Source organism: Trachurus trachurus (genome assembly GCF_905171665.1).
Source record: "Trachurus trachurus genome assembly, chromosome: 7".
Classification (NCBI taxonomy): Eukaryota; Metazoa; Chordata; class Actinopteri; order Carangiformes; family Carangidae; genus Trachurus; species Trachurus trachurus.
Window position 1 is genome coordinate 7106360 of NC_139901.1, and position 26983 is coordinate 7133342.

Sequence of the window (26983 nt, forward strand, 5' to 3'; positions counted from 1 at the left end):
GCTTCGAGAAGATCAAGTGTTTAACCTCGTTAACATATCCATATGGTGTTTTTTAAGATAACACAACACATAGCCTACCATAGTTGAAATACATGCCAACTGCGCTAACCATTCTGATGCATCTGCTCTTCTCTGACAACAGACTGCACTGCTGAGTCCGCTGAGGCTCAAACATCTGGTTGAGTCTGTCTGATGTTTCCTTCTCTGACCATCTAGATGCTCTCTGTTCTTTCTGCCGTAAACCTGCAGCAGGCAGCCAGAATGAGGCACAAGACCTGATCCTGAGTTTCTCAATAAGTAAGTAAGAGCTGATGCGCTTGCAGCCCCAGTTTCCCCAAGTTTTGTGTAGGAGAAGAATGGTAAACAAAATCCAACTAATATCAGCATAGTTTCTAGTCTGGAGGGAACTCCAGTGTCAGCACTTGCAAGCTTATAATGTTTCCAATAAACAAGTAACCAGCCTCTTTTTCAAATGACTATCTGCTCTGAAATTCTGGTTTTCACTCCTCTGCCATTACGCTGATATCTCCACAGAGAGAGTGGGTCTAGTTCATGTTGTTCCCATGACTGCTGACAACAGTAACGATGTTCAGTACATCAGTGAGATTGCTCTACAAAATGACACTTTCAGTTTGCTACAGCGATGCAGTTCCACGGTGCATGGAGAAGGAAAACAGTGGGAGGAGGTCTACTGGTACGTATGAGGAGCAAGGCTGCTTTCATCATAAATTCATCTGACAGCTATTTTAGGGCTGATCCATTCATTGTTTTGTCTATAAACTGTGTAAAAAATACTGAAATGTGTTGAAATGTCTTGCTGACTGACAATCCACAAACCAAAGGTATTTCAGATATCAGATATCAGAAAAGCAGCCAATCCCGCGTTTTGAGAAGTTGGAACCATCAAATGTTTTTTTGTTTGAGTTATTCGATTATCAATACAGCTGGTTCCAGCTGGCTACAACTTGTTCAATGTTTTTGCACAGATGATTTCTATTTTTTCATTCAAGTATTACTTGTAGTAAGGGCGCCATGTTGGCCCTGGGATTAAGGTGCCAAACATGGACCACAGCAGGCCCAGGTCATGTCCATGCTGTGAACCTTATGGCCCTTTTCCACTAGCACGACTCGGCTTGGCTCAGCTCTACTTGTTTTTTTGCTTTTCCACTAGCCCCTACCCGGTACCTGGTACTTTCTTGGTAACGCCTCAGCTCTCGTTCCAAGAGAGCCGAGGCGATACTAAAATGTGACGTCAACCGACTGCCTGATTTGCCAGAGCATCGTCACTGGAAGAGTCGCAAGTCCAACGTCAGACACAAGAATCAAACCAGCTAAATTTAAAAACACACGACAACAGCGACTGATCTGTACTGAGACTGTTGTTGTTCTTACACCTGAGTTAACTGACTGCTGTGTGGAAAACCAGGCTGTGGTCCATAATCGAGGTGCAGACGAGTGCGTTTGGAGCTGACGAGAGGATCAAAAAGAGAGAACGAGACGACGCGGCCGTAACCGCCGAGTTATGACGACCCCGCCCACGCTGAGGAGGAACTGTGAAGAACTCAGCTGTGATGGAAAAGCATCTAAACCGAGTTGAGCCAAGCTGAGTAGAGCTGTAACTGTGTAGTGGAAAAGGGTCAATAGTTACATGCTATCCCCATTTCTTTATTGCTGACTGACTTATTAAGACAACAAAAATTTATTTTTTTAAAAACTGGGTTTGTGCTATGTGATATCTCCAGAATTGTTTCAAGGGGAGGCCAAAAAATGCTCCTTCACTTCAGCAACCACTTTGCAAAGGTAGCGGTGCACAGACAGTCATCATCACACTCTGGTGAGTCCAATCAGATCTAATAGCTATCCTCACAGACATCAACTAACAATCGACATCAAAAAGTTCAAAAAGCTTTCTGTATGTAAATAAGTATCCAGCCATTCTGAGGCCACAGTTCTCACACATTATAGAGACAAGTAAACAAGACATCTGGCAGGTTTCTATAGTTACAAAAGAGCATTACACAACTGTCTGATGCTCATTCTCAGAGAATAGATGGGTAAACCAAGGTGACCCAACTCCCCTGTGTGATGCAGTGTTTACAAGTCAAGCACAATTCAGCCTGAACACGAGGACAGTGAGGACCAGCTGCCCCTCAGAAGCTCTGTAAACACTATAAACACTATAACTTTGAATTTTAACCTATGAGAACCTGGGCAACAACCTGAAGTAATTTGTTCAGTTTAATGTCACATTGTTTCATAGTTTCTTTCACGAGAGACCTTCACTGGCGAGAACAATACACACTTCATAAATGCACAGTATGTTCTAACAGGAAGAAAACCACTAACAAATCACTGTCACACTGCTAAAACCAAGACACCCTGTATTCTGTTGCATTTTAATCAGACTGGATGAGCTGGATGTCAACTATTGATGTACGTGTACATAATATATATAATACTATCAATAATGCATGGATTTCTCCACTAGGGATGTGGATAGAAAGCAGAAAATGAATCAGTGGTGTAATTCATTCAACACAACATGAATAAAATCCATAAAGAACTTCCAGTTCACAATGAGAGCAGCATAATAGAACAAAGCATTCTCAACTAGCTACCTATTATTGGCATATGATTAAACAGACTTTAAGGGTCTGCCATGTTGCATCAGAAGATGGCTTTGCCTCAAACAGTCATTAAATGGCACTGGGTATACAGTATGGGAGTTGCTGCCACTGTGCTGAAGTCATTGGACCAAAGCCCAACCTACAGTATATCTTCAGTGCAACATACACTGGGTTAAAACTGTCTCTTTCCCTGGATAATGGCGCTGATGTGTAGATACTGGATGCTGCGCTGCGCTGTATTTCTAGGTAAAACGAAAACACTGAATTCCCTTTGACCTTCACTGGGATATGGAGTTCATCATGAAACATTCATGTGGGCAGAACACAAACAAAGGGTTCATTTGAAGCAGGATGAGGAAAGGTGAGCAACAGAATCTAGAGACCCACAGAATTACTCTGTCTGTTGTTTTTATCACATCTGGTGCTGATGGGTTTTTGTTCTACTTTGAGTATTATTTCTAAGACTAATAGTGGACCTATTGGTGGTATTTCATCATTATGAGAAATACTGCAGCTTGGAGATAGACATCTATGTCTGAGGACTCACATTAACCAAAAACAAGTTCTTTGTTCTCCACAATTTTTTTTGATGTAACAGTCAGTCAATGTACTTGTCACTGGGGGAGACTAAATGTAGGGAATCTTGTCTCTGACTACAGTATATGGACATTTAAATGGTAAATTGACTGCACGTATATAAAGCTATTTTAGTCTCAAAAGCCACTCCAAACACTTAGGAATATGTGCCAAATTCACTCATGCACACATGTTCATTCATCAAAGCACAGACCTTACAGACCTTACGATTAGCGGATGACCCGCTCTACCTCCTGAGCTACATTTGACAGGAAGCTTCCAGCCAAACACGCTGTCAGGTTGTGTGAGACCCAATGATCCAGAGTTGCTCTTAACATTCATTTTTTAATCTGTCTCTGTCTGAGAACCTAAAGGCCTTGTGGGAGGTAAATTACAACTGTACATCCCTTTGACAGAAAGGTCAGGGTAAGCAGTAGATCACTGTCAGCGGTGAAAAGTAACTGAGTACATTTACTCAAGCGCTGCAATTAAGGACAACTATGAGACAGATGGAAATCTGGCCAGCAGCGCCCTTCTTGGGTCCAACAGTTGGAGGGGCAACAAATACTCCACCGCAAACTGAACGGGCTCAGAAGTGCAAGGCACACAGAAACACAGCTCTTAACAGTGATCAAGTGTTTTGGAATAAATTGTTCTTGGGTGTCGCACTTGATACTTATGTCTCATAATGTCGACAGTTGTGATCAATATCCTGCAATCAAAAAAACAAATCACAGACTTCTCCTTTAATGCCACGGAGGAAATGATTGGTCTCTGGCTCAGCACTGCCTGTGGCACCGCAGATCACACTGTGGCCGTAGCCGCTGCTTAATGGACGGATAACATTAAAGAGACCAGAGGTGTTAAACCAGGAAGCTGTGTGACATCACGCCAGTAAACAAAGCAGCTGTTCTTGTCTGGAGGCTACTATAGCGTTCACTGACTGTTGTTGTTGGAAGCCTGCTGTATTTTCATCCTAAGGCGGTGGGTCACAGCTTCAGTGCGGTGATTAATTCCTGCAAGTACGTTACATAACACTATTGTTACTGATGCAGCTGATGAACTGGTCCCGCTTTATGTTCCTGCATGTAACAGTGAATTAATTCTGCACTGCTGCACTGATGTGATGCAGTCTGTTGTCTATAAGACACCATTAACCTCAATTGATTCCATTCTATTTTTGTGCCTCTTTGTAAAAGAGATGGTTTCACCGACAATGGCTCAGACAAAAGACTAATATTTGGAAATAGACAAATCCATATTTAAGAGCAGGCACGTACACATAAGGTCTGAAAAGCTCACTGTCAGCTGTTTGGACAGCAGCTGAAATAAGTGTCTAAACATCCCAAAAAAAAGTGTTACAGTGACGGAAACTTCACTTTCAGAATAAACTTTCAGAATAAAATGACAAACAGGATGCAGAGATCTGTAGGTCGGGCCTCTGAGTTGCATATTGCATTGCATTAGTCATGTGATCACGATGACTAATCTGTCAGGAGACACAGATCCTGATTCACCTATAAAGATGGTGGTATGATGTTCTGGCCCAATCGCCCACCGCTAGCTACTGTCAGGGGGCAACAGTGGGCACAGTAGAAATACATGAACACAGACTTGTGATATCCCCTGTTGGTTTCACAGTGACATTTCACAGTCCTGGGTTTCCCTCTGGACTTGAGATGCTGTGAGCAAGCTCCTTGCTGCTTTCCTTGTTAAGATTAAATGTGACTTTGTGATTTGTCTTTCTTTTTTTGTGGTAATACTCCTCTATACACCCAAGCTTAATAGAATAAACTTTACCCATGAGGTTTAACTCCACCCAGCCACTGCACCACCAACAGCAGGTGGGAGTCCATAAATAAGGACACCCTCTCTCTGGCCCTCTCTTGATTTCTAAGACACTGGTGTACGCTGCTGGCTCTTGCATCATACATCCCATAGTGGATCTGTGTGGGTGTCAGGGAACCAAGACAAAAAAAATGCAAAGTCCAAATGAACAGCATGAGTGTGTAACTGCCACCCAAGACGCCATCAAACAGCCACTTGTTTCCTTGAATAGTGAGCGTGAGTAAATGAGTGCAGGGGCTATGAAAGGAAGAAGAAATCATTATTGTGGGGTCGGGGGAGTTTTTCTGTTACTCCTTGAAGTCTCCTCTGACTCCCCAGTGTTTACTACTTTTTTGATACAACTGACAAAAGGGAACATTGTCTGACTCAGATCCCAATGCCAGAATAATGTATTTCTTGTGAAGCCACATATTCACCTGGAGCCTCTGAGAATGAGGTCATCTGCGTGGTTTAATGACAGATGTGGGTCTCCACATCTTTCTGTAAGTTACGGAATAATCATGCTCACAAAAGTCACTGCTGAGAACTGGAGACATGGTGACATTGCTACGACAAAGTGTGATGGGGTGGTCGCCAGTTTGTGCTTCACCTTGTTTGTTTATGTCTGGGTGGGCACGGCTCCCCAATTCCTTCTCTCACCAATCCACCTGAACACCTTCTCATCAACTCATCAACTCCCCAAGCTACAGCTGTATTCAAACCTCCGACTCATTCCTCCTCTTCACCGGTTTAACAAAGTACAAACATTATGTTCTAGTATATTCTGTCCTTGTGTTCAATTGCATGATCCTAATTCTGTGTTAACTGTGGTTACCCTCCGCCACGGTCGCCTGGCCCATTCAGCTTCTTGTTCCTCCCTACAAACTCCATTATCTGACCAATATAATTCAAAACTGAATGGTTTGCAACACTGAAGGCTGCAAACGTACCATATGAAAATGTTTGTCCATTTCATTTTGAAAAAGTGGCAGCCATTGGGGAAACTCCAACTCAATCACATGGAATTCATGATAAACCCAACCCGAGATAACCAACAGTAGATGACATCAACAGGGTATAACACACTCATTTGTTGATGAAAACACATAACATCAAATATTTTAATATATTTTTGATAAGGATTCCCTACTTTTACTTATTGATGAGGGTGTAAGAAGTGATTTCAGTGCACATTTTGTTTTGTGGTGTCGTGGAAGTAAATGAACCCACATCTGACAGAAGCAATCAGATTAGGCATCCCAGAGATTACATCAGTGGCTACAACTTAAGGCAAGTAATGAGTATGCTGAAATTGGATTTTCAAAGTAGCTTCCCTCCATGGCTGGTTCCCAGCCAGGCTTGATGAGTTTACGTAATCCCACAGTGCGCCAGTATTGAGCGCACCAAGTGTGCTCTCTATTAAGATACATTGTGGCAATAAAGCATGATGACGACCTTGGGTCATATTTTTAAAAAGGGCTAAGTTGCAATGACTATCGCTGCATTTTTGTGCTTTTGGTTTCTTGAACTAATAGTGCATGACACTAATACCACTGCATGTTAATCAACAGAAGCAACTACCCTCATCAATAACTGCTAATGCAAACATTTCAGGACTAATCCCTCAAGGCTGGAAGGGTTTTGTCCAAATGCCCATTTATAATTTGAGCTTTATCTGATGTGATCAGTGACTGTGGGATGGAAAACCCTCTCTCTCTTGTTTGATGGTAAGGACACTTCTGTTAAACACGCATTAGACTCTATTTTTGCATTTGGGGAGGAGTGTATACACACTGGGAGCATGGGAGCTGGTGTGTGCAGTGTGTTATGGTATTGGGTGGTAACTATAAGTACTGGAGGAGTACCATAGTAAAATATGAGGAAGATATACAGTATGTAGCTCCCCCATTACATTAGAAACTCACACTGGCACATACCAGCCAGACACCGAAGGCAGCAGCCCACCCAGTCTGGTGGTCTCCATCTAACCAGTTCAACCACTCACAGACTGGCTAGGGCTCCATAATGCCGTCCCAATGGGCCCGCTCACTCGTGTAGTGAAGAACCAGAGGAGAGCTGCAGCTGCTGCTATGAACTGATACACACACGTCCACTAACAAGAGGAAATGGGAGCAGCAGATGTATCATTATGTAGCATTAGGTAACAACGACTGCATTGCAAACTGAGCTGTTCAACTGAGTATTATCCATAAATGCTATTAATAGGTCAGTGACCAGTCAGCAAAACTGACACACAGGAAAGTAACTTCAAAGCAGACACACACACACACAGTCCCACACAGGCTCATAAATAGTTGGAAGCAGCGTAGGGATCGATACACAGGATGACTCAGATTGCACGGAGCATGGCCACTACAGCCCCAAATGCTCCCAAACCAGATATAGCCTGTAGGATGTAATACTACGACTCAGTATTCACCTCTCAGCACTGCAGAGAGCAGCCCAAGGACAGAGAGGCTGGACACTAAAGTGCCTTGTCACCTTAGGCAAAGAAATGTTTAAAGTAAACAGGGCTGACCCGTTACTACCAGGCCAGCATCGAAGAATACACGGGAGAAATTAACACAATGTCACTAAGACAATGAATGGTGGGAGAGCCTTGGAGGATTAGTACAGCCTGGCTTCCTTTCCAGATGGACACCGGCTTTCTTTCCATGAAGTACAAACAGAAGTAGAATTAATAAGACAAAAGGCTTCGTCCAATCACATGGGCTTGATGTTGTGGTTTAGATGGACACAGTTGATGTTACTGTTGTAAATCGACTCACAGAAATAGCTACTGGCACGTTTCTTCAATCGATGTGAAAAATATTACATTAACTGCCCCGAACAACCACTACTGCTGCAGCGTCTGTCTCAAGTAAGCATGGTATTGGCAGGACTGATCTACCATTCACAAAACAAAACAACACCCCCAAACAGAAATCTGCCATGGTTTCTGAATGAAATGAAATATACTGGCAATTCAATCTGATCAGACAACCTGCAGCTAGCTCTGAACGGTATAATACCCATAATCCTCGAGCACAGTTTTTTACTTTTTACACCAACATTAGAAGGTATACTGTAAGTTTGTCTGGCCAGACTCAGGTGTGAGGAGTAATGCCATCAAATGCAGGTAGGCGCACACACACACACACTTGATGTGGTGTGTATGTGTGTTGTTGAGACTTATTTCAGGGTTGTGCTCACCCTTTCATCCCCAAGTGCACTACAGCTGCTGTGTTTCTGGCTGGTGACAGGTGTGTCTATGGTGTGTGTGCTCTACAAGACAATACAGTGTAGCAGAGGGCTGAAAACTAGTGTGTTAATCCAGGTGTAATGTTTGATGTCAGAGCCACGAAATACCCAAGTGGTGCAAATACCAACTGTACTGTTAACATTGTTGATAAAGTCCCAGTGTTACTGTAGGGCGTCTTAGCTGAAGACAGAAATTAGAGCTGCTGCTAATTCAAAACGCTTTGTTGTTTTAATAGGGAAAAACATTTTGGTCTTCCTGGAACTAATCATTTTTGACCACTGAAAAGGTCCCTCTGCAATGTAGTGCAGCATTTTAATAAAATTGGGATAATTGCAAGGTACATGGTTTAAACTGATGCAATACATTTGTGCATATTTTAATTCTTTGTCTCTGGTTTGGCCCCAAAACTCTGAATTCATGATGCAATTCACTAGAGGTGGGGGGGAAAAAAACGATACAGCATAGTATCCCAATATTTTGCATGGCAATATTGAATCAATGTATGGACGTCAAGTATCGATCTGAACAGACTCAGAAGTTTATCTTATTAGAAAAAAATGAGTTTTTATTTGGAGACATATGTACAATATATTGCAGCAATATTTTTAATATTGCAATAATATCATATTGAGAAACAAGTGTCATGATATTATCATATGGATAATATCAATTCAATGGACCCTGCTTTCCTGGCCTTTATCAAAAATAAAAACTGTTCTATCGTGTTGCTGTCTCCAAGCCCAAGCTGAGAAAACCCTGATGACATCACCAGGGTTATTTCCTCACAACTGGTAAACCTCCTTCAGAGGCGCAGACAACATTACAGTTGTTTTCTCAGGCTAAGCAGTAATAACCATGACGAGTAAATTGATATTGGTGTGTAAAATTCCCCCGAAGGCTTTCACAACACATACACAACTGTGTTAGACTCCCTTTTCTCTCTTAGTGAGGGAGGGTAAAAAACAGAGGAGAGGAAGAAAGAGCACTTTTGGTATTTTTATACTCTTTGTTCCCTGAGCCTCTCCTCTGTAAAAAACGAGCACAGCCACCAGGCAAGCAATGCCATGGACCCCCTCCATACACACACATACATACACACACCCACACACCCACACACATAGATATATAGGCCTACATACTGTATGTCCTGACTAACAGACACAGACAGGAATTTTGTTTGTCCACCATTACATTACATTTAGACTGGATAAAGACATTTTTGAAAGTCAGTCTTAATGTTGACATATCAATTGGCCATCACTGCTGTTTTACCATAACATTACATTTTCATGGGGGCTAAAAATAACAGGTTCTCTGACAGAAATGTATTCTTGTCAAGATGGATAAACCTCTGAAACAACATTTAGACCATTAGAGTCAATTTAGGTTAAAGGATTCCAATAGAACCGGTGTAACAGTGTCCTAATGTGCAATCAACCTGCATTACAGCCATTATGCCAGACATAGATGCCTCACTACAACACATCTGAATTTCAGAGCAGCCCTGGCCCTGATATAATGCTTAAATCACAGGCAGTCATAACAATGCCACCATTAACACACACACAAACATGCATGCACATCAACACCATGTCGCACTCGTTGGCAGGTGCATCCTCGGAGCGGACTGCCAAACAGACAGCCTTCCAGGGCTACCATACAGCGAAGGCAGCCAGCCAGCAGCAGCCACCAGCCATGCTAGCAGAGCTAGCAGGTTGCATGCACACAATACCTGCCTGCAATGCGTGACATGACAAGCGGCCGGGCATGAAGCAATCACAAATGATCATCATGGAGGCAGATTTCACACACACACACACACACAGGCACAAACACACACACACACACAGAGACACACAAGAACCCAGGCAAGGACACACTCGCCCCAAATCCATTGTCTCTGGCTTTGGTGTGAAAAAACAGACGGATTGATGAAAAGATGGGTGGATGGATGGATGGATGGGTGGATGGATGGAAGTATGCAGAGATAGATAGCTCACCGGTTTGCCTTCTTCCTTTCTCTCCACCTCTTTCAGCACATTATCCAGGCTAAGTGTGCGTGTGTGTATGTGTACATGTGTGTGTGTGTGTATGTGTATATGTGTATGTGTGCTGAGCCGGCGAGGATACACACTGCTACATCCCCTCCTTCTCCCTCTCTCTGACGATCCCTCCCTCTTTCTCTCTCCTCCGTGGGATTTATTTAATTATTTCCTCCCTCCCTCCCTCCCTCCCTCCCTCGCTCCCTGCCTCCCTCCCTCTCTTGCTCGCCCTTTCTTCTCCTCTCTCTCCTCACAGCTGATAGAGCCGCCTTGCTTTTCTCAAGGCTGTTTAATTCTCTCTCTGTCTGTTTCTCCCGTCTGCTCCTAGGACGTGTTATCCGCGATTAAGTCGTACCTCTCTGTTTTGTTTTTTTTGCTGTGGCAGGCTGAGCCAAAAATAGAAGAATAAAAGGGGGAAAAAATGGAGTGGCTGCCTTGTATATTAAAAGCTGATATCTGCACGGTACAATGCTCCCTCTCTCTCTCTCCCCCTATCTCTCACTTTCACACTGTGTCCCTCACCCGCCTCTGTGTCTTGTGTGATGCAGCAGCGCTGCAGGCTCCTCCCTGGAGAGACAGCGGTGCCACACAGCTGAGAGAAAAGCAAGGGGGATGCTGGGAAAAAGTGGTGGCAGTGGGAGGGGAAGGAGGAGGGTGGGGCTGTAGGGGGAGGGGTGTGGCTTGGTGCTGGTGATGACGGTGTGTGTGTGTGGGTGGGGGGTGTGTGTGGAGGGGGGGTGCTGGCTCTCTACCAGAGAATCCAGTGCAAGGCAGGGCAGCCTCCATCCACCGCGCGCATCATCGAGGATTTCAACACTTCCACCTCCTCCCATCCTCCATCATCCTCTCTTCACACAGAGGGGGTTTGTTCACTCTGCACACACACACACACACACACACACACACACACACACACACACACACACAGACGCGCGTGCGCACACGCACACACAAAATTACACTTTAAGCCTGAAAAAAAAAAGCTGCTTTAAAGGGGTGACTTGTCCATTGTTGTCAGACCTCGGTCAGTTTTCTCCATAGAGCAGTAAGATCTCCTCTAACCCTGACCCAGCCCTCACCCCTCCTCTGTTTATTTTGGAAAGATACATTTACTATAAAATGCGAGACAATAAACTGGATGTATCTACACTGGGAATTAATTGGACTGCAGGACAGAACAAAGGCAGAGGTGTCAGACTGTGACAGCTGGTAACAAGGGGAGTGACAAGATAATGGAAAAAATAATTGCCAGCTTGATTTGGGGGAAAGCTGCATCAGCCCACTATTTTCAATTTTTCCATTTAGCGTGGCACAGATACCCATTGTCCCCCGAGGATGAATCCTAATGAATCTGGTGCCTCCCTCACTGTTCCTCTAGAACCACTGTGACACTGATTCAGAGTGAAAGGCTTCATCGACTATTGGAGGGGTTGCCATGATATCTGCTACGTGGTGGACAGCCATGGTCAGCATGAGTTAGGGTTGCCACCTTTTATGTGAAGAAAGAAGGGACTCCTGTAGAGCTGCTGCACTGTGTGGGTACAGACGAGAGCCCTTCATCTTGTTACACAGAGTTCCCCAGGACTGCTACAAACACAGAGCTCTGTGTACTCAGACGCCTCTTTTTATTTATTTTTTTTATCATTTTACACCACTTTTTATTTTCATTTGTATTGTATAATGCTAATCTGGATCTAAAATCAGTTCGGTTATTCAGTCCCATATAACAAGCGCTCAAACATTTATTCTGCAGTGAGCAGAGATCCAGATTACTGATATTGATTATCATCATTATTCTGTGTCATTGCTGATAGTCGCAGTGTAGTCCCCATAATATAATCAATTTGCAAATAATCAGATACAAGTGTTTATTAAATGTTCTTATGAACAACTGTATTGTCTTCTGTGGACACTGACTAATAGTTAAACTGAGTTGTAACATTATAGAACCTGTTTCCTTTGGAGAAGTTAGTAAATATTCTAAATTAACAAATACATCTTCAAATCTGCTTACAGCTACATTCTGGTGTTCTTGTGTTTATCATTGTGTCTATAATCATCTTCATGGTCAGATTATGCCCAGTGTAATGCTGGTAACTGGTATTCATATACAATGTGTATCTGTATCCATTCCTTATTGAGTTTACAGTATGTGAGGGTGGAGGAGAAAAATGAGTAATAAGCTACAAAATGAGTAAGTCCCTGGTATCCTCAACTGAGTGACACTGTAGAGCTCAACAACATCTCATCTCTTTATCATTCTGCTCACTTTTAGGCACCCAACTACTCCTGCAGCATTCTTCAACAAACACTACAAATGAATGAGAAACACTGGTGTTCTCCTCCTCCTCCTCAACTCATCCTCCTTCTTCTCTCCCTCCTCCTCTCTGAAAACAGCAGCTCTATCACTCCCCCTCTTTCCACTTATTTACATCAACAGCATGTAAATGAGATTTCAACGGAAGAGAAAACACAGCAGGAAGCCACAGTCATTATTGTCACATATACAACATTATATATCATCCACCGGGTACAAGAAGCAAAGCCTTAGCACACAGACACACTGACCTGGTGTGTGTCGTGTCTACGCAAGTGTGTGTGTGTCTGTGCGTATCCTTTACCTACCTACAGTATGACAGTCACACTCTGCTCTTCGCACAGTACACTCGTGGTCTGCCTCAGGGCAAAAGCACAGGGCTGACCCCCCATCAAACACACACACACAAAATCACACACACACACACACATTGCAGTCCACAAGCTGCTGAAACATGCTGTCACAGCAAATTGACAGCCAGGGAGTGCAGCAAACAACATGGGAATACGTGAGAGAAAAAGAGCAGTAGTACAGGGGCTGGTTGAGTTAATGGCTCAACTGATATTACACCTCAATTACAATCTTTAGGCATTTTTAGGGAGAAAACATCATGCACTAATGGTAGAACCATGCTGGAAATGTTCAGATAAGGACACTGCATGTAACAACAGTCACCTGACTCAGATGTGTCAGTGGGGACGGCCAGCCAAGGAGATATCAGACGGTCAAAGATGGTTTGGTCACTACAGGCCAAACTGCTGTAGATATTCATGGTCCACAGTGGATGAACCCTGAGGTTTGATGACATCTCATCTTTTCTCCAACCATAAGGCCGAAGTTTGCCATTGGTGGGTTTCAATCCGTCCACTATAGACCTGAATATTTCCTGGTCATACTCACAGAGGATGTGAAATGGGTTGAGCTGGGAGTTGGAGGCAGTATTTCTGTGGAACATTTCCTACTCCGAGTCTGACAGAGCACTGCTATATGTACAAAACTGGATGGTCCACCACAACTAATATGATTCTTCTATTTTTGGACTCTCTGGCTCCCTATTATCTTAAAGGTCAGCACTGTCAAGACGGTCTGCAATTGGTCCGCAGACTGAATTCATACGTATAAGTTCATCAAAGGTGAAGACTCCATCAGTGAGTGCACTTACCACAGTGAACCCTTTGCAAACCGTCCAATTTGCTCACAACATCCTGTGTACTCTAATAAGAGAGTCATTTAATTGGCTGAGCACAGTCATGTCCCAAAAGCTGAAATGACTTTAAGCTTCCATTTTAATGACCTGACATCCTTTCCTCTACCAAGCCGTCTGAATGCATGAGTTAGGACAGGATTTCATGTCAAGTGATAAAAAAGCCATTTAACTTCCAGGGAAAACTCATTTCTGATAGTGTGATATGATGTAAGTGACAATGATTTCATAGTTTCAGAATAATTTTCTCATTTTGGCTTTTTTTTTATATTTAATCATTACACTTTGTGGCCACAGTTTTATAGTGCCTGTAGTATTTCAGTTATTCTGCTCATAACTTTTTTTTTTTTATAAACCAAATGTGATGTATTTGTCACAAGTCTTGATAAGATTAAGTGCAGGAAATGAATCCTTAATCATCACTGTCTGAGAGTTTGTACTTAGTTAGGACCTCTAGAGCTACTGACAGTAACATCTAACCATAGCGATCCAAAGAGCTCTTCTACTCATCCGTTTATTCCTTACGCCAAAGGTTTCTACACTGGTGCTTAACCTGGTTTAATGGGATCTTGTGTATCCATGACCACCTAACACTAGGGGTCTCCCTGTAATTAGGACCTACCGGGGGATGAAGAGTGAAAAGCTGATTTACTCACTGTCTTCTCCAGGGCAGGGCAGACCGGGCCGCTCCGGGATACTGGGGAAGACTGCAGAAGACACATTGACACCTTGAATTATGCATGAATTTAACTTTTTATACCCGAACATCTTCAACACAAAGTCATCTCCACACTTTGGGAAGATTACAATATTGTAAAAAATTTAAAAATTAAAAAAAAAAAAAGCCTACAGGGTCGTATAGAGTGTGTGGAGTTCCTTCTCACTCCTTAATTGTTAACCTATTGCTAAGGTACTAAACTTGCCTATGGTCTTTCAGTCTCATATAGAGATGCATTAGAGTTTCATAGCATGTAGTTGTAGTGCATATTTAAAGCCCCTGTACAGACTTTTCATTTAGTGTTGATTTTGGCGGCCCCTGTGGACGAAAGCGGTGGTGTTTTGCCGGAATTAAGACTGCATTTCCCACTGTCATGAAGACAATTGTCTGGCCGGCGCGTGTAGATTTGTTTTGGAAACGTCGGAAAGAAGACGGGACTTGCTTTGAAAACTTTTTTTTTTTAGCAGCTATCTGCAGTGTGCATATGGATGAGGTAATGTATCTATTCGTATCGTTTCGTCAGTGGTCTGACCCAACCATGCCTTCCAGAGGTATAGAATTAGACTACTTAGAAATAGTGTATCTTCACACTGATGGGCTCATTTGTTGTTGTAGGTAGAGACACATCAGCAGAAACCAGAGACTTTTGCGTATAAATCCAGTTAAAAGCTTCGTACCGGGGCTTTAAATGCCTAATAAATTTATATATATATACATTCATAAATAAATACTGTGTGTGTGTAAAATATAAATTGTTATGAGATGTAGAACCATCTCACCATGCAGCAGCAGTCCAGACTTCTTGGTCCGGTTGTAAATACGAAACGCTTCCTCCAGCTCCATCTGAGATGAGATGGTACAAGGATCTCCTACACACACACACACACACACACACACACACACACACACACACACACACACACACACACACACACACACACACACACACACACACACACACACACACACACACACACACACACACACACACACACACACACACACACACACACACACACACACACAAGCAGAAACACATTTCTATCAACACTGTTATAATTACTACTTGATTAGAGCTGCAACTATCAGTTGACAAAGAGATTAGTTGTTCAATTGAAAATGTGCAGCTTTTATTTGTTTAAAGATTATATTCAGTTCGGAACTAATCAGACAAAACATTTGAGCACATAACGTTGGGATTTAGGAAATTGTGAAAAGCATTTCTGATGATCATGATTAATATATTAATCAAAGATCCATAGACTGAGAAATACCGTCTTAGGATGGATCATATTAGCCAGGCTAGCGCCGCCTACTGGTTCCGGCAAATTTAATTTGCCTCAACCATGTAGTCAGGAAACTAGCAATGCGTTTCGGATGTAAGCAACCGCCTCCCGGAAGCAACCGAATCCCTATGGCTCGTGTTCAGACGCTATATAAAATGTAATGAAATAAGCGGCTGATGCATCAGGCTAGGATCATATGACTGTCCCCCAACAAAGTTAAAGTAATCAAAACCAAATCAAAAAGGCTGACCAGAGTAGCTAGAGAGGCTGTAGCACAAAGACTTGAGAAACTGTCCAGCTTTTACACAAGTTGGTTTGTTTATTACTGGGATTAGAGCCTCATAGTTGCCTTCCTCCACCAACCTGTTAAGTTTAAGGAAATAATGTGACAATCTTTCCTCCTCTCCTTGAGTTACATCATTGATTAAAGTTAGAGTCTGGAGGTTTGTTTGTTGCAGTTTGTAAACAAAACATGGGCCCCTCCTCTCAGGCTGAACTGTGTAGCCTCCTGCCCCTGACAGCAGCAGCAGCAGCAGCAGTTGTCAGGATGCAAAGAAAAGGAAATACAGTCCGAATGAAGCGCTGGAGTGGCTTGCCATTACCCGGACGTCACCCGGACGTCACTGACAACAGGAGCCTCGAGTGTTATGCTGTAACGAGTAGAAGGGTTGTTGTGGTGAGCTGGGAAGCGGGTGCTAGCGGCGGATGCTAGCCGCCACCGCTAGCAGAAGTTAGAGTTGAGCTAGCAGGTGATAGCGGTGGTGGATAGCATCTGCCACTAGCACTCGCTAGCATCCGGGACAGCTAGCAGCCCTCCTACTCTGCTGCATGGAGCTGGAGTCTAGCGTTTATTTATGTTAAATTGGGTCATACTTAGTATGAATTATTGCATTATAGACAAAAATGTGTTTTGTGGTGATCTAGACCTTTGACTGCCACAATCTAAGCAATTCATCCATGAGCCCCAGAGAATGTATGTGCCATCACATCATGAACTTACATCAATAAGTTACTGGGATATCATGTCCACAAGAATGGGTTGGGATGGAGTGACAACAATATGTCGCTGCTGTCACCAGTTAAGGTTTTCTGTTTACTCTCTTTTGTAAGTTAAAATCACAGTACTACAGCCTTTGTCTTTTACTGATGTGTTTGGTGATTTTGACAGAAGATGTTAATGATAATATCAGGATTTAACCAAAGGCAGTGCAGACAGACATATACAAGGTTTTGACCTAGTCTCACTTAATTTATGCAACATTCACTTAGATTTCTGAACAAATAAAGACTTTTGCAAAAAGTAGTAGGCTAATGGATTTACACTGGCCGGTAGCCCAGAAAATTGTCACTGGGCCAGAATTTAGCAGTCGCCCAGAAAGGGCACAGAGGCTGCCTTCAGGATGAGATCACACAAACTGATGTACAGGGTTTGTAGAGCACCCACCTTCATCATCGATCCACTTGAGCGTGATGGGCTGCTGCCTGGCAACGCTGCACATCGTTCTCACCTCGTCACACAACTCCACAAAGGTTACCTTGGCAGCCAAGTCTGTGATCAACATGTCCCTGAATGCACACACACACAGAAAATGTCAAGATTGAGTCACTTTGTCTAAGTGAAGCGGAGACCAAGAGATCCCTCAGGGGGTTCAAGGAGTCAACACCAAAATGAAACTCTTCACTCTCACTGAATACAGAGTTAACTTTTCCTCTGGTCTGACACTGCAGGTTAGAGACATGGTCGCTCACTCTTGGTATCCTTTTAGTTTGGTTGTTATTTGACATGTTATTGAAAGAATGTTTGGCTGCTCAAACAGGTTAAAGGATGGAGGAAACTGTTTCCTGGGTTTATAACACAGTTAATGGTGTAATGTCAGGAGGACACTGGGCAGCGTGTTTTGTGCATCACTGACACATGGACTTCAATATCTCGGTTTTGATCAGGGTTTTTAAGTATCCTGATTTTGAGCATGTAAACACCATTTTCCAATTTCAGAAATCAGGATATCCCGATTTTGAGAAACACAATTTTGCTGCCTGGAGTACTCCGAAAGAAACTAGGATACTGAAGCATGTAAACACCTCACCTCGATATCTGGAAGCCGCTCACCATCTGCGCAGGCGCCGCTTCAGCCAACTGATGTAACCGTTACCTTAGATACGTTACAACTAACAAGATGGTGGCGACAAGAGCATATTTCTGGAATGACGTGAAAACTGAATTTTGCCTTTCTGTAATGAAATAGCTCAATATAACAGGATGTTTAGATGGAAGGAAACATATAAATGCCGACCTATTCAAGTCTGTCGCTAATAAATTACAGATTTCCAATTGTCCGCGCTTCCTGTTGTAAACAATAAACATTAAACGTGCATGCGCACATAATACGGAGTAATCAGAAACCAGGATACTGGTATTTATCATGTATACGGGGATACTGAATAATCAGTTTCCCGAATTTGATCAAAATCAGGATAACCATCAAAACTGGGATACTGAAGTCCATGTAAACGCAGTCATTTACTGCTGGTTCCAGTGAGTCTCAGCTGCTTACCAGCTTGCATGAAGTTAACTGACACATTCAGTATCAAAAGCCAGCATCTAGTCTTGGCCATGTCAGTGGAGTTTGAGTGTGTTTGCAGGACCAGTGATCTGCCTGCAGGCAGGGAAACAGGAGGTGGGGTGGGGCGGGGCTAGCTGGTTTACAACCACTGAATTGAGCATAAAGTGTGATTAGTTGTGATACACTTTGTCAACAGAATAGTAAAAGTGAGCAGAAGACTGATGTCAAAAAGAAGCAGCAGAATGGCTGAAAGAGCTGAGTTAAAACTTCCAGTCAGGACTTTCACAATAAAAACAGGGTGAAAACAGGATTCAGATCATGATTCAAAATGTGGATTGGCAAAATACTGATGTTTAATATCCTGCCCTGCCTAACGCTGACTAAAGGTTTGTCTTCATCAATCAGGCGACAGACAGGCTTATGAGTCAAGTTAAATACCCACTGTGCCCTGGTTGTCACTAGAAAGACAATCTTTACACAATTGAGTGAAGCCCCTTCCCCTGTCATTTATTATCTATGCTGTATTAAATATCATAAATGAAGCAGGTAACCAGTGAAACCAGTGGCCATGAAGGATTGGTTTGACCTGAAACTGAAAACACAGTGTAGCTGAATATTATATCAGTGCCGACCTTCAAGTACTCTTATCAGTCTAGAGAAGGGTGTGCATGTTCAGTTTCAACGTCAACCCTCACTGCTCAGTCGCTGCTGGATACGACACTGTGGGCCCTACTCACACACAACAGTAGTAACAAGTGCTGAACACACCAGTGATGTGTGAATGGGTGTGTGTGTGTGTTTTTTTTCATGCTGTAAACAAATACCACCACCGTAAACACACTTTATAAAAGGTATACATGCAGGAGCCAGAGTGACTGAGTCTGTGTGAGTGTGTCCGACAGGTTTCTGGGTGTGTGTGGCCAAGTGTTTATGGCAAGTGTTTGTTGGACTCTGACAAGGTGGAGCAGGGACAGCTTGTTTCCCAGCAAGCATTGCCCCATACCGTTAACACCCACACGAGTCGATGTGGAGCGACACACACACAGACACGTACACAGAAAGGTTACACCTATACAATGTGCCATACATACAGAATGTAGGATTACAGTGATGATATTGTATAATTCTTTTTTATTGATGGTAGATGTCAAAATGACTAATTATTATAAAAAAGATTTTTTTTAAAGTGATGTATTACCAATCACTTCATGAAATACAACTAATGACTGCAGCTCTAAATGAAACTAAAACTCTTTAGCAAACATGGGAACATCCTCTCGCCCTCTTGTCCATAATCAGTCACTGGGAGCCTATGTAGTAAAGAAGAGATGTCACAATGGCAGCCAGTGTCTGGTCAGTAACAATGTTAATCTTTGATCATGTTTCCTGTTCTATAATAAATTGCCAGTGGTGAACACACTGAATTTCATTCCATCAAAGTTCTCGAACAAACTAATTGGTGTTGTGGTCAAGACCAAGACAAGACCAAGACTTTGAGGGGCTCAAGACTGAGTCAAGACCAAGACCAAGGGAATTAGGTCTTGGTCTTGAATCAGTCTCGACCCCCTCAAAGTCTTGAGACCAAGACCGGTCTTCAATTGGATTGTTGTACTGAATCACAAAAACATGTAAATGTGAGTTGTATAGTGACTTAGAATCTAAATTAGGGCTGCACGATATATTGTTTGACCATCATCATCACGATGTGCGCATGTGCAATAGTCACATGGCAGGAGGTGCGATGTTTTCTCTTTTTTTTTATAACATGTTAAAGGGGCCAAGAATGTTTTCATTCATCAAGAATGAAAGTCAGAGGTTCGAAGACGATCAGATACCGTCGTAGTTCCAACCATAAACGGCGATTCGGCGGCGTTATTCACATGACCCGCCAGGCAGCATTTCCACCACCACATAATAACAAAATAACGATAGAGACAAAACGATATATTTATCGAAAATGGACCCATTAACAAGTGTGGGTAACGTAGATTCATCCACATTAATATGAGACTTTTTTATTGTCGCGGAATTTTTTCGTTCTGCCGATGGAGAAACTCGTCGTTGTCCCTTTAACTTTTGTTTTGCTTCAGAAAAACTCAAAGCGGAGCATGGAGCTGGTTCAGAGATGTTTTGCTTCCATCTCTGAACCAGCTCCATGCTCCGCTTTGAGTTCTCAACAGTTGTAATCGTGAGGCCTCACTGAGTGCACGTGCATGTGAGAGGAGCGAGGGAGAGTGCCATCACTGAGAGGAGAAATGCATTGTAATGAATGTAATGAAACAACAGCAACGCATTAGACGTATATTATTGGTCTTTTCCATTAAAATATTCATTAGGCCAAATAATGGACTACAATTGGTTGGGGGTCCTGTTGGGGAAAAATACACTTTAGGGGAAACACTCTATATTTCTTAATATTGCAGAAAAGAAAATATCACAATGTTAGTTTTGTCCAATATCGTGCAGCCTAGTGTAAATGTGCTCTGTCTGCTCAGTATGTGCAACATACTTATGCCATTCAGGAGGGTTGTGTCTAAAAACTAACTGGATCTGGCTGAGTTTAATGGGGACACATCACCCCCCAGTCTCTGTGTACACACACTCCCCTCTAAAAATACATTTGCGGATATGACCAAGCTGAGAGCTGAGAAACAGTTCTGACCTAATTCAGAGTTTTAAGTGAGTTCAACATCAGCGTACTGCCACCTGAGAAGACAGGAAGACACCTGTCCCGCAAAGGAAACATCCCAGATTGTGGCCCAACACCTAACACTACCTACAAGCTCACTGTCCAACAACTGGACAAAGTGACCAGATGAATAGGCCAGCTGAAGCCCCCCAGTTCCCTTCAAGAACACGGAGGTCTGTTTTATGATAGACTGATGATGACCTATGATGGATGAACGAACAGACAAATTATAGACCAGTGTCATTTTAAAACCTTCACTCCCCAAGTTAACAGGGCTGAGGACAACTCATCACAATGTTATTCTGCTATGTGGTCCTTCATGCTAAGTAGCTCAATAAACCTTTTAACAAGGTGGCCGTTCATTCTCAGACCACAATATTTTGGTCTGTTTAACCTTTTCTGATCTCTTGATTATGGGATGCCGGTGCGTGCCAGTCCCAGTGTACTGTGGACCTTGTTACTGTTAATCCAGCACAGATCTAGAAGGCATTCCTCAACATAATTCATTGATTCATGCACCAATACATGGCAGCGCATAGTAGGCAGTTCTTATGTAAGATTGATATTTACTGTATATTTGTTTTGTTTTTTATCAATGTCAAATTCCTAACGATGTATTCCCACAAACACAGTGGCCTCAGAGAGAAATCAGACCCACGGATGTATATGTTTGATTGTGCTGTAAATTTAATTGAAATTTAATTGAAAATGGATGAAATTCCCCGACTTTAAAATTGCCAAAAATCAAAAAACGTTTGTTGTGGCTTCAAACTGTGGTCAGGTGCACCCACTGTGAATGCGGTACTCTCTGAAACCACTGTAAACCAGCAGGTCACCATTATTGGCTTATATTAGCTTATTACACATATCAAAGTGGACCCAAAGTCTCAAATCAGTGCCAAATATTTTGTTTATTTGGTTAGTTTCATTACATTATCATGTCTGTCACTTTGGTGTCAGGGCAGACAGTTTAAAACATGAACGTCGTTCACCTGCTGTCCATGATACTATGGAGTTGTTTAGATTAGGAGACATGCAGGGGTGTATAAAACCTTACTGTTTGCCTCTTCTTGTAATTCTAACCATCTCTGGTTTCAAGGTGAAGAACCCAAATTATACCAACATCGATAAAAATGAAATGTTTAAATTATACCACCACTGCATTTCCTCACTGTACTGTGATACAAGCACAAATCAATGTCTGTCTAAGGATGAGCAGGTCATGTGTAAAGCCCAATCATCTGCATTTTTAACTGTAAGATGACCAAAAGAGACAAATCTCAAGGTACACTTGTGTGTTTTATGGAGTAAAAATTCAGAAATACCTCATACCAAAGATCCAGCCTACAACCTGTCTCAGAAGATAACTAGCTGCTGCAGAAATGTTAATGTTAATGTTTTTGTTGAGTGGAAAAGATAATTAAAGAATTGCTTCTGTCAAGGAGGAAGAAATTAAGCACAACGTATTTTCCAGACTGTTGGAAGATAAAAACTTTCTATATTTGTAATCTTTGGAGCTAAAAAACAGTAGACTGGTGTTATCTATCCAAGCTGAACTTAATGTGAAAAATGACATAACCCCTAAGGACAAAAGATGAGGCAGCCTTTAAAAAAAAAAAAAAAATCAGACCCACAGAGTGTTTAAATAGAGACGTGCTGTGATTTAAGTCCACAAACAGTGCAGGTCGGTGCTCTAGTGATATACGATCCAGGAGTGACAGGTTTACAGTCGTTAAATATTATGTATAGTGATTAACAGTGAAACCTCGGCACAAAGACTGGGAGGAGGAATAAGGATTAAACAGAGTTCAGCATCAAGGATCTCCAATAACATTATGTTGCTGTTTCTAGTGACATCATTGCATTTTTGTTAGTGTTTGGAAGAAGGCTTAGTTGTTTTACAAAAAGTTTTGTAATATAGAGAGAGATGGTGTGTATTGGTACCTCTGTATTTAAAGAGCCCTTTTTGGAAATGACTATGTTATATATCTGTCTCTCAAACCAGATCACACTATCACATGTGTTTGTTATATAATTTGATGTAAATTTGTAAATTCTTTTCAGACAGTCTGTTCATGAACTGTTTCACTATGCTGAGTTTTTATGCACATTCAGGTCTCTTTTAAAACAAGATTGAGATTCACTTGACCATTCATTCTTTCATATGGTTATTTTATTTAACTTGCATTGTTTTGGTATGATTTGATTCTGTATGTTCTTGGCATTGTTTTTACTTTGATAATGTATTTATTTTATTTATTTATTTTTTAAATGTTGAAGTGAATCCCTTGTGCCCTGACATTTGCTGTTAAAATGCATTCAAGGAAAACTCAATAAAAATAATTTTGAAAGAAAGAGATTCACTTGACCATTCATTCAATAATAACACTGGATGCACCTCAGTTACAACAAAGTTAATTTCATCAACTCGATACTAAAGCAAAGAATAAAAGATAGTGGATTATAGAGTGCAATGGCACAGTTCCAGACAGAGTTCAAAAAATTATGATGTCCCTCACCTTGTAATAACAAATCAAATGCTGCAGCAAAATGAAATAAAAAAAATATATTGATAAGAATTAAATGTTCGTATCAGGGTGGGGGAGCATTGGAAACATAACACACGTGTCATTAATTAAAATGTTCATTATTGTTCTGATACCAGGTGAGTTTAGCATGGTCCAGGTACACAGTGACTGACCTAGCTTAAACTTTGTGAAGTCTCCTGTCAACAGGTGTTTCTCCTTATCACCGTTAGCTGACAGCTAACTAGTGTCTACCACCCCTTCCCTCAGTCCGGACAGCTACTTACCCACTGTAGTGTGTTTTAATTTTCACCACCTCCGTGCCCAGGTCCATTATGGATCCGTTTGACGCTAGCATATGCATTGTACAGTCCGGTTCACCTCCCAACGAGCCAAACGGGAACGGGACAGGCCTGAAACTCGCCGTATACCCGGTGACGTCGGTAAAACTAAAAAGTTTACATAACACGAGCAGAAGTAAGTTACCGCTTCGTCTGACCGTGTCACAAAGTACACTTGTCGAGCTACTTTAAAGTTTCTTTGCTTTAGACACCATAGAGAGGGTTTGCTGGCGGAGGAATCGTCAGAGTGGATCGAATAACGTTGCTGTTTCCGGTTTGGTGTTTCAAAATAATACAAACGCCAATAGATATGTGCTGTGATTGGCCTTAGGGGGCAGTATAGCGCTTTTATTTTGAAGGTAAAGACTCTTCACCACTGATCGCACGAGTGTAAACTCAAAGTAACTTGACACAGTTTCATGGCTCACTATGGTTACCGTAATCCAAATTCACCTGTCCCAGACTGTTACTAACGGGGCGTCTCGAGGAAAAATAAACACAAACACTTCAGTATTCATGAAAGTATGTATCCAGTGTATGACAGTGAATTATTAACTCGCTGAGTTTAAATTTCCTTTGTAGTTTCGGGGTGGTTTTATTTAACTAACAAATACGTAATTCAACTTTATTGTGATGTCTCCTTGTCATATTCCAGCATATTACAGTAAAGGCTGTCTCTTCAATTACCTTAAATAGTTTGCTGTTAATTTTCGCATGTTTTTTGTATCAGTGTTATTATACCAATGTTATTTAATTCAACGCAGTTTTAATGAGTAAAGTCTTCACGTGAGAACATGAGAAAACATGTGAGAGAAAAGTCCCATGAAAGACAAGGCAAACAGGCAAACAGAATAGACCTACCTACATTTCATTCATATGTGATGGTTGAGGCCTCAACATCATGCGGTTTTTAAGCGCCACCTGCTGTTGTATCAGCAAATTACTCGTAGTAGAAACTATACGGTGAATGAATAACAAACATAATTCAAATTCATCTTTATTTTGTAAAAATGTGCTAGTAGGCTATTGCATTACACTCTTAGTACTCCTGACCAAATAGCCTACCTATTAGGTTACTAAGTGAATTTGTTCATTTCAATTTTACTTATAAGAGCCTAATCTCAACTCAGCCAAACTCTGATTGACTTATTGAACATGGATAATACAATTTTAAAAATTAATATGTTTCAAGTTTGTTTGTTTGTTGATTTAGGTGTTTTTGGTTTGGTTTGTTTGTTGTTGCTCAGCATAAGATGTGTTTTTTTTTCTTCTTATGTTCTAGTATGAATAACATTCACAAAAAGACAAAGACAGCACAGTCACCGCACTTGTTTTACCTATGTACAGTGTATTCCCATGGCACATTAGTGGCCTCTTGACCCTTTTGTCTTATGTTTGACTTTGATTACAGGCAAATTGTCACTGCAGTAGGTGAAACGTATGAGAGAATCAGAAATTACTTTATTGAAATTATTTTATTACAAAGTTCCTGAATAGTAAATGAAAGTGATAGGTCTATACATAAGAGTTAAATAAATCATAGATAGATAAATATTTCTAAAATAAAAATAGAGTAAAAACAAAATAAAAATAATTGTACTGTACACACTATACACAGTGCAGATGGGTCTAACCCTAACCCTATTCAAGAGGAAAGAAATCCATCCAACTGTTGTCTTACTGTGGAGGTCAGTAGAGCATTAAGATTAGTCTGGATTGCCCCAGGTTCAGGCTCCATTGGCTTCCTCCTGTTAAGATCAGACATTAGTATGAAGCGCCCTCTGCTGGAGACAGATAATCACTGTAGTGTGGCCCATCCTGGGACTTCCACATCCCTGTGTAGACTGGAAGTGTTGCTCAGCTGGCTGCGCTCCACCGTGTTCACAGGCAACATTTTCATCATCAGTGATCAGGGGGAAGCATTAAAGGACAATAACATATGTCCACGGGCCGCCAAAGCACTTCACAGGATATCATCTGCCCCCAGGAGATTCAGCTGCTTTCCCTCATATCCTGTCAGCTTAACTTCCTCCTGTCCCCTGCTGCCATGGCAACCCATCAAATAATATCCCAAGTTGTTGAGTTACATTTTTTTCCTGTAATTCCTCATGTTGGCCTCTGTCCCTCTGTTGTGAGCAGCAGGAACATGTCTCAAGTCTTTCTGGTTGCACGCACTGGAGACAGCAGCTGACCCAATGACCATTTCAAATCAAATCAGTCTTTATTTTAAAAACATTTTTCATACAGTTTTGCAGCACAAAGAGCTTTATGTTGTTAAAAGCAAGGCCGTACTGCCGCATGCACACTACCATGCACATACCCTTGCCCACATGTACACACATACACACAGTAGGACAAACCTATGGCTGAACATGGAGGAATGTGCTGCCAGTGTAGCCACGGCCAATTGCAGCCATTCAGTCGACTCTACTATAAAGCCAGTAGGGGGCATTAAACCCTCTCTGTCAGATAAATAGTGATTGAAAGCTCTCAATCTATCAGAGTGATCAATGTTGGTATAAAGTGCTTCAACATCTAAAGTGACCATAAAGTCCCAAATAGCATTATCAACCTGGTTCAGTTTATATTTATAACATCTGTGGTGTCCCGTACATATGAAGGTAACTTATCAACATAAGGTTTTAAATAATAATCAATAAACTGTGAGGCCGGTTCAGTCAAAGTACCATTTGCAGATATAATTGGCCTACCAGGCGGATTATCTTTAGGTTATTTGTGTACTTTTGGTAATATGTAAAAGGCAGCAATTCTTGGGTGTTCACATAATAAGAAGCCTTGTTCATGAGCATTGATCCAACCACAGTCTTTAACTCTATTCAGAAGAGCTGTGAGTTCCTCCTTCATTTGTAGAAGGGGATTCGAACCATAGACTGTAAAAAGAATGGACGTAGCGTCCGTGACGTCAGCCATTGGTTTTGGGGAGTCTGTTTTGTGCCGCTACTACGGGGGTTAGAACCGCGCCATGTTGGATTCTACTTGCCATA

The 26983-nt window shown here is 41.9% G+C and overlaps 1 protein-coding gene across 2 annotated transcripts in view; it reads right to left on the bottom strand.

The window, feature by feature from the left end:
• Window positions 1–24166, bottom strand: part of prkcz (protein kinase C, zeta) — a 111423-nt gene extending 87257 nt beyond the window's left edge. For both annotated transcript variants that reach the window (XM_083975941.1, XM_083975942.1), the window contains exons 1-4: window positions 23925–24166; window positions 17304–17425; window positions 15353–15442; window positions 14512–14562 (exon numbers count right to left, since the gene is read on the bottom strand). In XM_083975941.1, the coding sequence (XP_083832067.1) occupies window positions 14512–14562; window positions 15353–15442; window positions 17304–17425; window positions 23925–24001 (340 nt within the window). In that variant the 5' untranslated portion in view covers window positions 24002–24166. The remainder of the gene's footprint in view (window positions 1–14511; window positions 14563–15352; window positions 15443–17303; window positions 17426–23924) is intronic.
• Between the last annotated feature and the right edge of the window lie 2817 nt (window positions 24167–26983).